This window comes from Fragaria vesca, linkage group LG6, assembly GCF_000184155.1.
Source record: "Fragaria vesca subsp. vesca linkage group LG6, FraVesHawaii_1.0, whole genome shotgun sequence".
Classification (NCBI taxonomy): Eukaryota; Viridiplantae; Streptophyta; class Magnoliopsida; order Rosales; family Rosaceae; genus Fragaria; species Fragaria vesca.
In genome coordinates, this window is record NC_020496.1 from 8005719 (window position 1) to 8018178 (window position 12460).

The 12460-nt window shown below is 38.6% G+C and overlaps 3 protein-coding genes across 3 annotated transcripts in view; 2 read left to right on the forward strand and 1 right to left on the reverse strand.

The window, feature by feature from the left end:
• Positions 1–1710: 1710 nt before the first annotated feature.
• LOC101295842 lies at positions 1711–8711 on the forward strand. The gene is made up of 2 exons (XM_004305100.1): positions 1711–2326; positions 8685–8711. Exons 1-2 carry the CDS (start codon positions 2006–2008, stop codon positions 8709–8711), a joined length of 348 nt encoding a protein of 115 aa, XP_004305148.1. The 5' UTR covers positions 1711–2005.
• On the reverse strand, positions 2565–8098 carry LOC101311011. Its single transcript, XM_004302592.1, has 13 exons — positions 7695–8098; positions 7461–7571; positions 7257–7339; positions 7046–7163; positions 6786–6946; positions 5983–6602; positions 5748–5818; positions 4877–5133; positions 4496–4677; positions 3872–4155; positions 3659–3776; positions 3379–3561; positions 2565–3270 (listed from the first exon to the last, which is right to left on the reverse strand). The coding sequence occupies exons 1-13, from the start codon at positions 7838–7840 to the stop codon at positions 2956–2958; spliced, it is 2649 nt and encodes an 882-aa protein (XP_004302640.1). The 5' UTR covers positions 7841–8098; the 3' UTR covers positions 2565–2955.
• A 1845-nt stretch (positions 8712–10556) lies between the features above and the next one.
• Positions 10557–12460, forward strand: part of LOC101296132 — a 3100-nt gene continuing 1196 nt past the window's right edge. The window contains exons 1-7 of the mRNA XM_004305101.1: positions 10557–10677; positions 10786–10836; positions 10929–10973; positions 11083–11112; positions 11855–11881; positions 11985–12011; positions 12405–12452. Of these exons, the coding sequence (XP_004305149.1) occupies positions 10557–10677; positions 10786–10836; positions 10929–10973; positions 11083–11112; positions 11855–11881; positions 11985–12011; positions 12405–12452 (349 nt within the window). The remainder of the gene's footprint in view (positions 10678–10785; positions 10837–10928; positions 10974–11082; positions 11113–11854; positions 11882–11984; positions 12012–12404; positions 12453–12460) is intronic.

Here is a 12460-nt window from a genome sequence, read left to right on the forward strand (position 1 = left end):
TAAAATATAATGGATGACAAAATATTATGATTGAAACTTATTTTGTGAGAGTGTACTTTGCTTTTCCTTGATACTTTCTTTTGAGTAAAAAAAAAAAATCATTCAATAAACTACAATTACAAAACACCCACCAAAGGTTTACAACTATTGACAAAGAACTTTAGCACCAAACTACTTGTCCTCACTCTGAATAAGAAATACTGACTTGTCAATTCTAATAGAAATCAAAATAGGCAGTCGTTCAAGTTAACTTGACTAACATAGATAACAATTATTGGGACATGATCTGACCTGAACACAAGTTAACGGTGTGTTTAGGTCGTTGTTTACCCTAAACACCTAAGTCTTGCTTTGCTGTTATCCGTCTTTTGAGTTGTTTCTTGGCAAACAAGGTATTAATAGATTAATATGCGTTTATGTTCTGAAACCTTTGGAGGTTGATCATGACTTGGATGTGTGATTTGAATACGAAAAAAAAAAAAGGGGATGCGTGAATGCGTAATCCAGGATCTCCACGCCCAACACAGGTTAACATGATACTCTTAACCATAGATTTTATATGTGCAGAGATGAGAATGCTCCAACTTTCATGGAGCACCATAGGGTGTCGCATCAAAAAATTTCCAATGGCGGCGGTGAACCATGTTTTGGCGATGATGGTGCAGAGAGAAGGAGTTCTCTCAAACGGCGGCATCAAAACTCTGACCAATCTAGTGGCCGAAGGTTTCGGTTTCATATCGAAAGCCCTTGTGGCGTCGAAGGCAGACCTTGGCGGTCGGATTATGGCTTGGAGATCTTTGATCTCGAAAGTCGGGAAGATGAGCTCGATGTTTTGAATAGAAGGCCGGAAAGCACCGGCGGAAGTAGAGAACCCGATCAAACATGTGATCGGGGGTAAGGAGCCTTTGGATCCGACGTTTGGATGTGATGGCTGCAAGGTGATGTCTTTGGGGCTCTGGTTGGGTGTCATGGTGCCACTTGAACCAGTTGAGGACTGGAAGTCATGGCCGTCGAAGCTTCAGGGATGGTGGCCGGAAAGAATAGCAGTGACGGGATTGGGGGCTGCTACCATATGGAGGCACGTGTGGCGGAGTGTCTTGGCCGCCGTCAACGCCTTAACAAGTGACAAGGAAAATCTGGTAGGTTTTGGGAATGGGCTTGGGCTCATGGGCCTGGGGTATAGAATCAAGCCCACAAAAAAGTCAGACTTAGAATTGGGTTGTTGGGCCTGATTTCAACCTAACTGTGGCCTAAATCGCGGTGTTTGGATAGCTTGGCAAACTGTGCGAGCTAGCTGCAGCTAGATGGATTCATGAAGCTTGGAGTACCGTAATTGAGCGTCTTGGCTCCGGTTTTATGTTTCTTTGGTATTTTGTTTTGTATTTAGTTTAATCCTCTGTTAAGCTCGTTGAAATAAGTGAGATAATTGTCTAATGCTATAATCCCATTCTGGCATGAGTTTATCAACGGAAAAATTTCTTTACTTTCAGACAAAAAAAAAAATGATTTTATATGTGCTATTTCCAAGAACTCCATCAACCCAATAAAACAAAACACCAATGGGGGTTTATTGTGGTAGGGCCAATAACGAAACAAGAACAATACAATACAATTTTGTAGATTATTAATTTGAATTAAAAACAAAATTCAAAAGAGAAAAATTAGTTAATTATCTCATATTTATGTTACAAACAAGAAAGGGGGATCAACAAGACTAAAGATGATAAGTCCAAAGTGAGGAGACCCCTAACCTTCTTGGCTTCTTTGATCAATCAAACCACACCACGCAGAGAGAGAAACTGTTCCAACCTCCCAACCTCTAATCTTTTTAACTCTCCATTCAAGCTTCAAGGTTCAAACACCTCCACTCCCCAAGGCACCAATTTCCTGCTCAATATTTTGGTCAACCTCAGTCCAATTCCATCCTCACGATCATTTCAGGCACACCCAGAACCCAATCTGTCCCAAAACCTCAATTGGGTCACTCTTCCTTCACTAGCAAAACATGAATTTCAGGAGCTTAGATGAGTTCTGGGTCTTCTACATGAGCCAACACTCGAAACCATCAACAAGGCGTTTGCATTTTGTGGGCACCCTTGTTAGTATCATCTTCTTCATAATCTCGGCTCTCTTCAATTGGTGGCTTCTGATCTTTGTGCCTCTCTCTGGGTACGGGTTTGCTTGGTACAGCCATTTCTTCGTCGAAGGGAATATTCCGGCGACGTTTGGGCATCCGTTTTGGTCCCTGCTATGTGATTACAAGATGTTTGGATTGATGCTTACTGGGAATATGGACAAAGAGATCAAGAGGCTTGGAAAGAGGCCTGTGTTCTAAACTTCTGATTGCTTAGAGCTTTATTATAAGACTTTGCTGTAATCATTATCTGCTTCTGTAAGCCTTTGTTGGTCTGAGTACCTATGTGTTCCTTTTGCTATGTATTTGACCATTTGTTCAAGGCATCATTGGGTAAAAATTCTGAAATTGGTTTCTGGCTTGTATGATGTTCGTGCTTAAATCTGATCCTCAAGAACTAGACAACAATATTAGTTACCAATCTCTGTTTACAAGTACAGGAGATTATGAAGGGTCCGGAGTGAGAGCTAAGTTTTTTCCAAGTAGAACAGTATTATCACTCGCTATGAAAATATGAAGAAAAAATTCAAAAATGACTGTTCACTACATCTCCTTTAGCTAGGGTTTAGGGTTTAGGCTAAACCCTAAAGGGGAAAACTTGGATTTGGTGTTCATTCCTGTTGTCCTAACTCATTTCAACTATGTTACAAAGTTCCGACATCTATTGTTCAACACTCAGAATTTCGGCAACACATCTCTAACTGAGCTATAAAAGATGGGTCACTGAAGTGCCCGATGCTGCTGTAACCGCCATCGGTAGGTAGACTTGATGTCTATTAAAGTACTACGAAGTTGGGGGATGTTTAATCAAAGTAGAAACTTTAGTCAGTGTTTCGCGAAAATGATGGCAAAGGCATAGCTTCCTGAGGACGAAGGATTACAAGCACACCAAACATCCCCATCATTGGTAGGACAAGCAGCCACTTCAACAGTTTGTAGTAGTACATATGGAATGTGAGGGAGAAATCATCTGAAAAATAGAGTCCATTCTTGTCAACCATCTCGACAACCACACTCCCAGTAGTCCTTACATTAACTGTTGGAAGCTTTATACGATACTTTCCAGGACGATTGAAGATCTGGTTTATCTTTATCCTTCTCTCTCCTTGGTAATTACCAGGCACCAACAAGGTTGTCTGCGTAATCGAAGGGGAATCAAAACGGACAGAATGAGTTTCATAGAGACAAGTACATAACAAAGAAAGAGACCAACCAATTCTTTCTGGTAGGAAGGAACAACTTACTGTAACATTGTATGGGGCTTGCAACCCAGACGGGTATCTATACTCATCTATGATCTCAATCTCCACCCAAAAGTTCTTGCCCTCTTCATCACGAAAAGCTCTTGATGAATGTTTAACAAAGATACCTTGACGGTTGTACCTATTTGCAACATGATTTCTCCCTTGGCTAGGTACTCTCCATGCCTGAGAAAGATACAATGCTCAAATAATTAGAAACCAAAAAACAAAATCAAAGAAAACAGAAGAAGTCATCCAAATCATCTTCGGAGAGCTATCCTGCCTTGAGGGGATGATGTGAAGCCGGGGTCGAGAAGCAATAAACATTGCCATTCATGGTTGCAACAATAAGATCAAGATCGTCCCCACCGTCAACATTATCTGCTAAGACCATGCTATATCTGTCATGCAGAGATGAAATCAAGCAATTTTCAGACCATGGAAAGAGGGAAAGTAAACTGGAGATATACATTTTGAAGGATTCAACACAACTTACGAAGTTTCGCCAATATCAACAACATCTGCACATGCTGTTGGTCCATCAATAAGGTACAAATATCCATCAAATGATGTTGTAGCAAGAGTGAGACCCTTCTTTTTCTCTCCTTTTTTACTTAAATCCACAAGAAGAACTTGACTCATAATCCTCCCATGAGTTCTATATGGATAAGGACGAACAATTGACCCATCTTTGCCGCTAAGAACGTATATGTTCCCTGATACTGTTGGAACAACAACATCAGTACGGCCATCCCCATCAACATCACCAATAGTGGGACCCTGAGGACGCAATACATGGATATTAGCATCTATAAAGTATATTAAAATTTTCTTAACCACACACAGCACCAATCTCAAATCACATATCTAGAATCTCAAAAGGCCGGCCAAAGCATTAACATGCAGATACCAAGGGGCACAAGGGTCTTAAACAAATTATAATATAAAATGGCAGACATAAAAGATGTAATAAGATATCCAACAAATCAAAATTGTAAACTAATATTTTCTAGTGCAGAGCAAAACAGATTAGGGCTAAAAGATTAATTGACCAACGGTAAAGCAATAGTCTGCCACCATACACAACTTAACATCAAGTAGATCTCAAACAAAAACTTACCTGGGGAACAAGACTCTTAACATGCGTTTCCCAAATTTCTACTCCTTGAGCAGTCCATGCAGCAACATTTCCATGAGTATCAGTAGTCACTAGTTCAATTTTTCCATCATCATTAATATCCGCAGCAACAACAGCTCCTTGAATTTCAGCCATTTCAAGAGGAAACTTTTCCCTCACCTTGCCTGAATAGAAGAAAAAAATCTTAGTTTCCAAATCACAAAACAAAGATTCCTTTTCAATATAAACATGATTCAGCAACTCGTATCATAGTAGAAATGTCGGCGAGCCTAGGTATGGCAACAAGTGCAATGCAATTAACCAGAAAAAAAAAAACAAATAGAATAACAACAATAAAAATATTGGTATGCAAAATTTAATTACCATGATGATCTAACACATAAAACAAGCCAAATGAAGTTCCGACAAGAATGTCCAGGTTCCCATCACCATCCAAATCAACAACAGTTGGAGATGAATATATGTAAGCACGGAACGTTCCAGTATCTGTACTCAAATCTAGATCAGCAGTCCACTTTACTTGCTTCGTGTCAAGGTTGAAAACAACAATGGAACCAGCTACATATTTTCCTATATCAATGCCACCCAATTCCTTCAAACGCTCTGGGTTGTCATAGTACCTGCCAACGTATAAGGCGGGTAATTACTCTGAGATCATCAAATAAGCGTGGACTATATATGACCTATATTTCAAACAAGAAAATATTTTAAATTGATTTCGCCAGAGAACGAAACTTAAAAAGCCTGGCTACATTCTCCTGTGGAATTAGTTCTCCATATACAAAACCACAAAAACAAAACCCAAAAAAAAAAAAATGAAACAAAAACAAAATATACGTCTCACAACACAACATACACCTAGTTTTGAGCAAATAACTAATCCAAATACGGATATAGCTCCTGTTGCAATACCATAAAATTTGTTTGATAAAGTTGTTAAACCTCTAAAATCCATTGCCTAGTGTCAAGAATGACACAATATTCTTTCTTCAATAAAACCTATAAAGTTCATTGCCACTTGCTTTAGCAGCTATATTGCATAAAGTCTCTAAACTCAGGAGGTAAGATACTTCTACTGTGCAAATTAAAGGGTTGACGGTTGTAGAATTGATTCCACTCTCAGAAACCACCATCATTGTCAGTTCAAAGTCAAAGAGTTAACCCATACACATTGATGTAAGGATTCCAACAATAATAAAAGAAATCAGATTTTACACTATGGAAGAGAACTCACTCATGATCAAAGAAGTAAGACACAGCAACAACCATTTCTGATACTCCATCATTATCAATGTCTGCTATGACCTGATGAAATAAAGAAGTGCGTACTGTCAGCCAAATTTTGCAGCAGGCAAGAAAGTTTATCCATAAAGAACATACATATCTGCACATGTATGCAAGTCCATGATTACTTAATAAGTGTGGAAGTGTGTATCTTGTGTAAGAAAATCATTAAAGTGAAAACTCACAGGAGTGCTTAAGATGTGTGCGTCAACATTGACATAATCTTCTATTTTCTCATGTTGCTCTTCAGTCCACTCTTCATCTCCCCACAATTTTTCATCAACATAATCATCATAGTCATAGTTATACTCATCGGCCAGTTCATCATTGTCACGGAGTAACTCAAAAGATGACTCAGCATCCTCTTCGAGAAGACCATCATTTTCTACAGTTGCAACATGTATGTCCTCCTTACTATTATCTTTGGATTCAGAACCACCATCCTGTGATTTGCTTGAATTGTTGTCTTCCAAAAGCCTTCTACCAGAACTAGTTCCGTTCTCGGTATTATGAGTGACAGAAGAATTATCTGTGCTTGTAGGAAGCTTGATGTCTGTTTCTAACTGACTTGAATTTGCTTTCTTCTCAACCTCAGGATTTGAAGCATTGACCATGCTCAGGTGGCTTTCGTTTGTAATAGGAGCTGAAGTATTTAATCCAGGAACACTTTCTTTTGAAACAGTAGTAGAAGTATTTAAATCAGGATGGCTGTCATTTGAAACAGATGTTGAAGTGTTGACACCAGGATGGCTTTCTGTTGCAACAGTAGTAGACTTGTTAACTTTAGTTGTGCCTTCATCTGTTTCTACAAGACAACAAGCAGTGTAGACATTATTAGTTCCGGTGAAAACAAACACTTTTCACAGTTGTATATAGTCAGAAAATACTCTGAGGGGCTCACGATTCTCATCCGAAACATACAAAAATGTATACTATGAGTAAGGACCCAAAATAAAATAGCAGTTATTAGGATGTGCAATTAGCTTACGAGGAATTGAATTCATATTAGTGGCCTCCATGACAAGAAGGTCATCATGAACATCTGGATGTGTACGGTCAACTGGATCTGGATGCAGACCCCCAAACCAATTCTTTTTAATTTTCCTGCGAGGTACTACTAGTTTATCTACCATCATGTAGCCTGAGACCCTAAGAGAAAACACACGTAAAACAGTTATGAGTTAATACAGTCAAATAACCACTACGCGGATACTATAACTGAACAATGCAACAATACCGTGCAACTACCTGAAAAAGAGAACTTCACCATTGTAGACTGCTAAAGCTATCTCCCTCACGCCATCCTTATCAATATCATACAAAAGAGGACTTGCATGTACAGTTGACTGATGGTAAGCAGGCCAACCTAATAAACCATCAATCACACACTCATCAAAACTCACTTAACCAAACTTCAACACTGCAAACACCGAAAAGAAATTATAAAAGCTCTCTATACCAGGGAGTTTGTCTCCGTCGGAACCTTCCAAAACTTCAAGATAGTGAACAAAAGACGGCACCACAATCTCGAGCTTTCCATCACTGAAAAAAGCAAAGGAACAACAACACCAACACAAAACCAGTGGATTACATCGATTCTCACTCGCTAATGCAGCACCAAAACACAATAGAATTCCCAATCAGAACACAAAATCTCCTTTACCTGTTAATATCAGAGATCAACGGAGTAGCATAAATACTAGAACTAACTTCGGTTTGCCATCTAAGCTCCAATTTCGCAGGGCACTGTGTATTCAACAACGCATCCTCATCTCTAAACACACACAATCAACTATTTTCAATTCCAATACAATATTCCAATACAATCAATCAAAACGCCAATGCAAATCCGAGCGATTATGTACTAATCAAAGTTGATTAACAAAGATAAACATACATGTTCGGATAGCCGATGGAGTCGTCGCTGGCCTCTCGCTCCCGGAACTTGTTCTTCGCCGGCTCATCGCCCCCGCGAACGAGTTTCGAGCCGTCGCAGAGGAGTAAGCAGATGAGGAAAATCACGCGAATCCCGTCGGATTTCATGTGGTCGTCGTTTGGATCGATCCAATTGCAGTGAGGGGGAGGTAAACCCTAGCTGGTGGCTAGGGTTCTGACCAGTCTCGGAGGGTAGTTGACTGGTGTGAGAGAAGAGAGAGGAGAGTCAACAGTGGAGGACTGAAAATGGCGGTTGGGATTGAGTGGAGTGCGATTTAGGAGAGTGGTGGAAGAGGATTCCGAGTCCGGTGACCGGAGAAATGAGCTCGGGCGGTGGGTGTCACGCGCCAATTGAGGGAAGGCGCTGCTATTCTACGAGTCCCGCCTTTGCCTCTGGCACCAAGTCACCACAACTATCTAGTCGCTACTGGAGCCTGTTAAGAGTGAACAGTAAATAGTAAAGATTACTTGTGTAAAAAAAAACAAACAAACTTAAAATAGTACGTGCTTCTAAATACACATATCAAAATCTTTTTGTTTTTCGTATGCCTTCTTTTTTTATGAAACTGGGATGAGCATATTGCATTTGCATGTAAGAGTCTCATCAACTACATCCTCTTTTTTTTTTCCTGCTCTCTCTTTTATTAAGGCCCAGTTTGGGACAGCTATGCTGTGAGAATAATTTTTTCTGAAATTACTGTAAAAAGAATTACTTATGGAATTGCTGTGAGAGTAATTAGCTGAGATGTTTGGTAAACTGTTTTTAAAAAAGCTGTAAGAACTAAAAAACAATTTTAAGTGTTTGAGATAAAAATAGAAACTCTTTTAGATAGCTATGATGACCAAAATGGGCATACATGTTATCCCCTCTTCTTTTTTTACTTTTTTCCCCCTTATTTTCGCTCTTTTAGCTTCTATCCCACCATTGATCATCACATCCAAAAACTATGAGCTCTTACAACTAGCAACAACCCCATGAGATATGATCCCCTTTTCAACTCTTAAACCCAGATTCGGTGGTCTCATCTCCTACTCACCCAAACCACCCTCCAACTTTTCTCTGATCCCGAACAGGAGCTTCACCTCCATGAACAATGATTTTCATTTTGCAGACCAATTATAGGAACTATGAAGGACAAAGGAGAGGATGAGGGATGTACCCATGAAATTTTTTGGGTTTGTATCGGTAGAACATAGAATTTATGTTGGTGAGGAAGAGTAAAGTGAGAATCAAAGAGGCTGGGTTGTTTAGCCAATGACTTAAAAGAGGATGGTACTTAATATGAACAAGTGTTCTTTTCAGAAAGAATACGGGTATAATAGGATTTAGGAAAGATTCATTTAACCCTTCCGTGTTTCTGAAATTGATTCCCGTAAAAACACCTTTTACCCTTCTTCTCCAAAACCCGCTTTTAAGAGAATCTATTCCTCTAAAATCAGTTCTACGGGTGGTTACCAAACACCTCATGTTGGCCCCAAAATCACTTTTGACCCTAAATGCAGTTTCAAAATCGTTCCCAAACTGGGCCCAACTCTCTTTGTTCTCGAGACCTATAATTTAGAAGAAAAATGCTTGCGTTCAAACTCAATCTTATTTATGTTCAAAAAAAAAAACTCAATCTTATTTGTATATGTTAGGCACTGTACATCCATGATGGAACCGTGAACCATCCATACATTAAGTCAAACGTTAACGATCATCTCAACAAAAAAATCAAAGAAACCATAACTCATAAGTTCCAGAGCATCAAACAAATGGACAACTCTAGTGAAAGTTAGTAGTCTCGTGTCAACCGTTCATTGTTCAATGTTATTGAATTCAAACTAGAACAAAAGTACAACCACAAGATCCTAAATGGATTGAAAGCAACAACAAGAACAACGACACACAAACATATCCTACAAACCCTACAAACTTTAGCTAAGGAGCAAATCAATCAACAATAGGATGACACAAAGACATATTCCTAAGGCCACACATGACCGTCACCCGATCGGCCGCCTAAACCTTAGAAGCCAACCAAACTAGTCTCGTAGAAGCACAACAGTACCTAACCCATCGAAAACTCTCCACAACACAAATCTCAAATACATACAAAACATCCTCATAGACAGTAACCAAAACAAAACAAAAAAGAAAAGAGGTAAAAAGAATGATCCGATCTGCAGCGAGGAAGGATCTGAAGGGACAACATGCAGCCGCTTGTATTCTCTTCCATACTTTGTATCATAATAATAACTTTTGAATTAAAATTACAGTCTCTACCAACATTTGTAACTTGTAAGTGACTGGCAAGTGACATTATTGTACTGCTTAGTTGAATATCACACAATCTTTTCTTAATGAACTAAAGTTTGAACTCGTTTACCGGAGAAAAATAATTTGTATTACAACCTAATTAGTTCATGAATCAAATTCAATTCATGCTAGCTATGCATACAAACTCAGACCAAAAAAAATAGCTATGCATACAAACAGTTCAGTGGATCACAAGGTCTGAAGCACCATAAAACAGACTGAAGTACAGGCATGCCAATGTCCACCTGCACTCTGCCCAGTCACAAGGTCCATATATCTCCCTGCTACAAGCAGCCAACACAAACCTGCGGCAAATACTTGGTCTGCTTACTTGTGGTTGTGGTTGTAGAAATTAATTAATTAATTAATTAATGTTTTAAGATTAATAGTAGAGGGGACAGATGTCAAAAAGATGTGAGATGGGCCGAAGGAAACCGACTTGGGTTTTGGGAAACACTATAAAAGAGCATAGGGATTCAGTCTTTCTCCAGAAAAAAAGAAGAAAAAGAAATCGACCTTTCTCTCATGATTGGCCGGAAAATCCCAAGCGCCGGGAAGAGCAAATCGTTCGAGTATGATGGGGAGTTCAAGATGAGCACCAGGATAGAAAGGCAAAAGAGAGCAAGGAATTACGCAACGGCTGGATGTTGGTTCCTCTTATATATATATATATTTATTTTTTTTTTATTTATTTTCAGATGTTTTGTGATTGTCGAGATTGTTGAGTAACATGTTTGAGTATTACCACGAACAGGTAGGAAGATCAGGGTCGGTACACAACTGTATCCAGTCAAGTTCATAGATTGTAAGATTTTGGATGAGATTGCATTATACATTCACGTTTCGACTTGAGTTGTCATATTAGCCAGTACTGATTGATTAATGTCAGTGAAACAGTCCCGGCACCAGAACCAGAGTTCTTCACTACCCTTGACGAGGATGGTAATGCTTAATTTTTTAGGATGATTTTCTCATTGCAGCTGTTCATGTTTCCTTTTTATGAATGTTTTTCATAGTACTGACCCTTTGGTTTTGAAATTGTCTCTTACAGGTGTTGAACATACATACTGCGCTTACAGTTGTAAGTAAGCTCTTGATTTAAACAGTTCGGAAATATCCTTAAGCTCTGTGTTTAAAAGAACATACATATTTCTTTCATTATTTCTTTGTTCGATTTGTAATGACATGGAAATGCTGTGATCAATTTGGTTATTGAAGAAAACTTCAGTAGCCATGTCTTATGGGTTTTTTGCATGAGGTCCGACACAAAAAGATATTTGTGAATTTGTGTTTTTGCCATATAACTTTTCCAGTCCAATCATTTGGCTCTATCTGGTCTATGCCTGATCTATAGCACACTGTTAAGATGGAACAAATATCTATTGATGTAATCAGAGATTTTGTTGCATCAAAAGTTTTTTGTTCGTAACATTTTTAATCACAGTTTCATTCTTGCTTTTCTTATGACATTATCAATATGTTTTCTAGTACCTCATGTCAAATTATGTCCTGAACTCCTGTGTGTTTTGGTAATGACTATATATATAATGGTATTTCATTTACAACAGTTAGCAGTGAAAAATGAAAGAGTATCTGTGTTTGTATGTCATGTGCCCCTGGTATGGCACAACACAGACCCTTGGTTTTGTTAAATAATCATCCATATTTTCCCTTGCATGCACACAGAGAGCCATCTGTTTTCAATTAGTCACTGAATCTCTTCTTTTAGTTTTTCAAATCATACTGCCATTTGTACTTGTGAAGCATGTGTCAAAGGGCTTGTTTTCTGTTGTTATTGTTTTGACAGTGTATGTGTGAAACAGGTACATATCCACGTCCAGAGCCCAAAGGTATGTTCTCTTTTTATTTTTATATTATTTTGTTAGCGTTCATGATCTCTCTTCGTATGGTACTGTTCAGTCTCACTTAATTGCCTTGTTGTTGTTGAAACAGTTGTTAAACAACCCGACCCGGGATATGGTAAGATTTTATACATTTTAAAAAGTCGTATATATGTTTTCTAGGCATTTCTTTTGGGCTCTGTGCTTTGTATGAATTTGGGCTTCCATTTTCGGCTGAAGGATTATGTGTTTTATTTTCTACTTTTTAGTTCTTGCGACTAAAGTTACGTTGGACTGGTTTTGACGCTGTCTAAAGGATAAGTAACGTGTTGATTGTATATTTATGTAATTTAAGTGAAATTTCCAGCCGATTCATTTTGGTCTGTGAATAATGTGTAGTTAATACACTTTAACGGGGTCGTAGATCATTTTTGCATTGCAGCTCCACTTTAGCAAACATCGTTTTACTATATTACTGTTCCATGTGATACTGTGTTCACAGTTGTGATTATTTTTTTGTTTCCTGAAACAGATGATGTATTTAAATTTTTTGGTGATCTTGCGGACTATTATTATGATGGTAAGCTT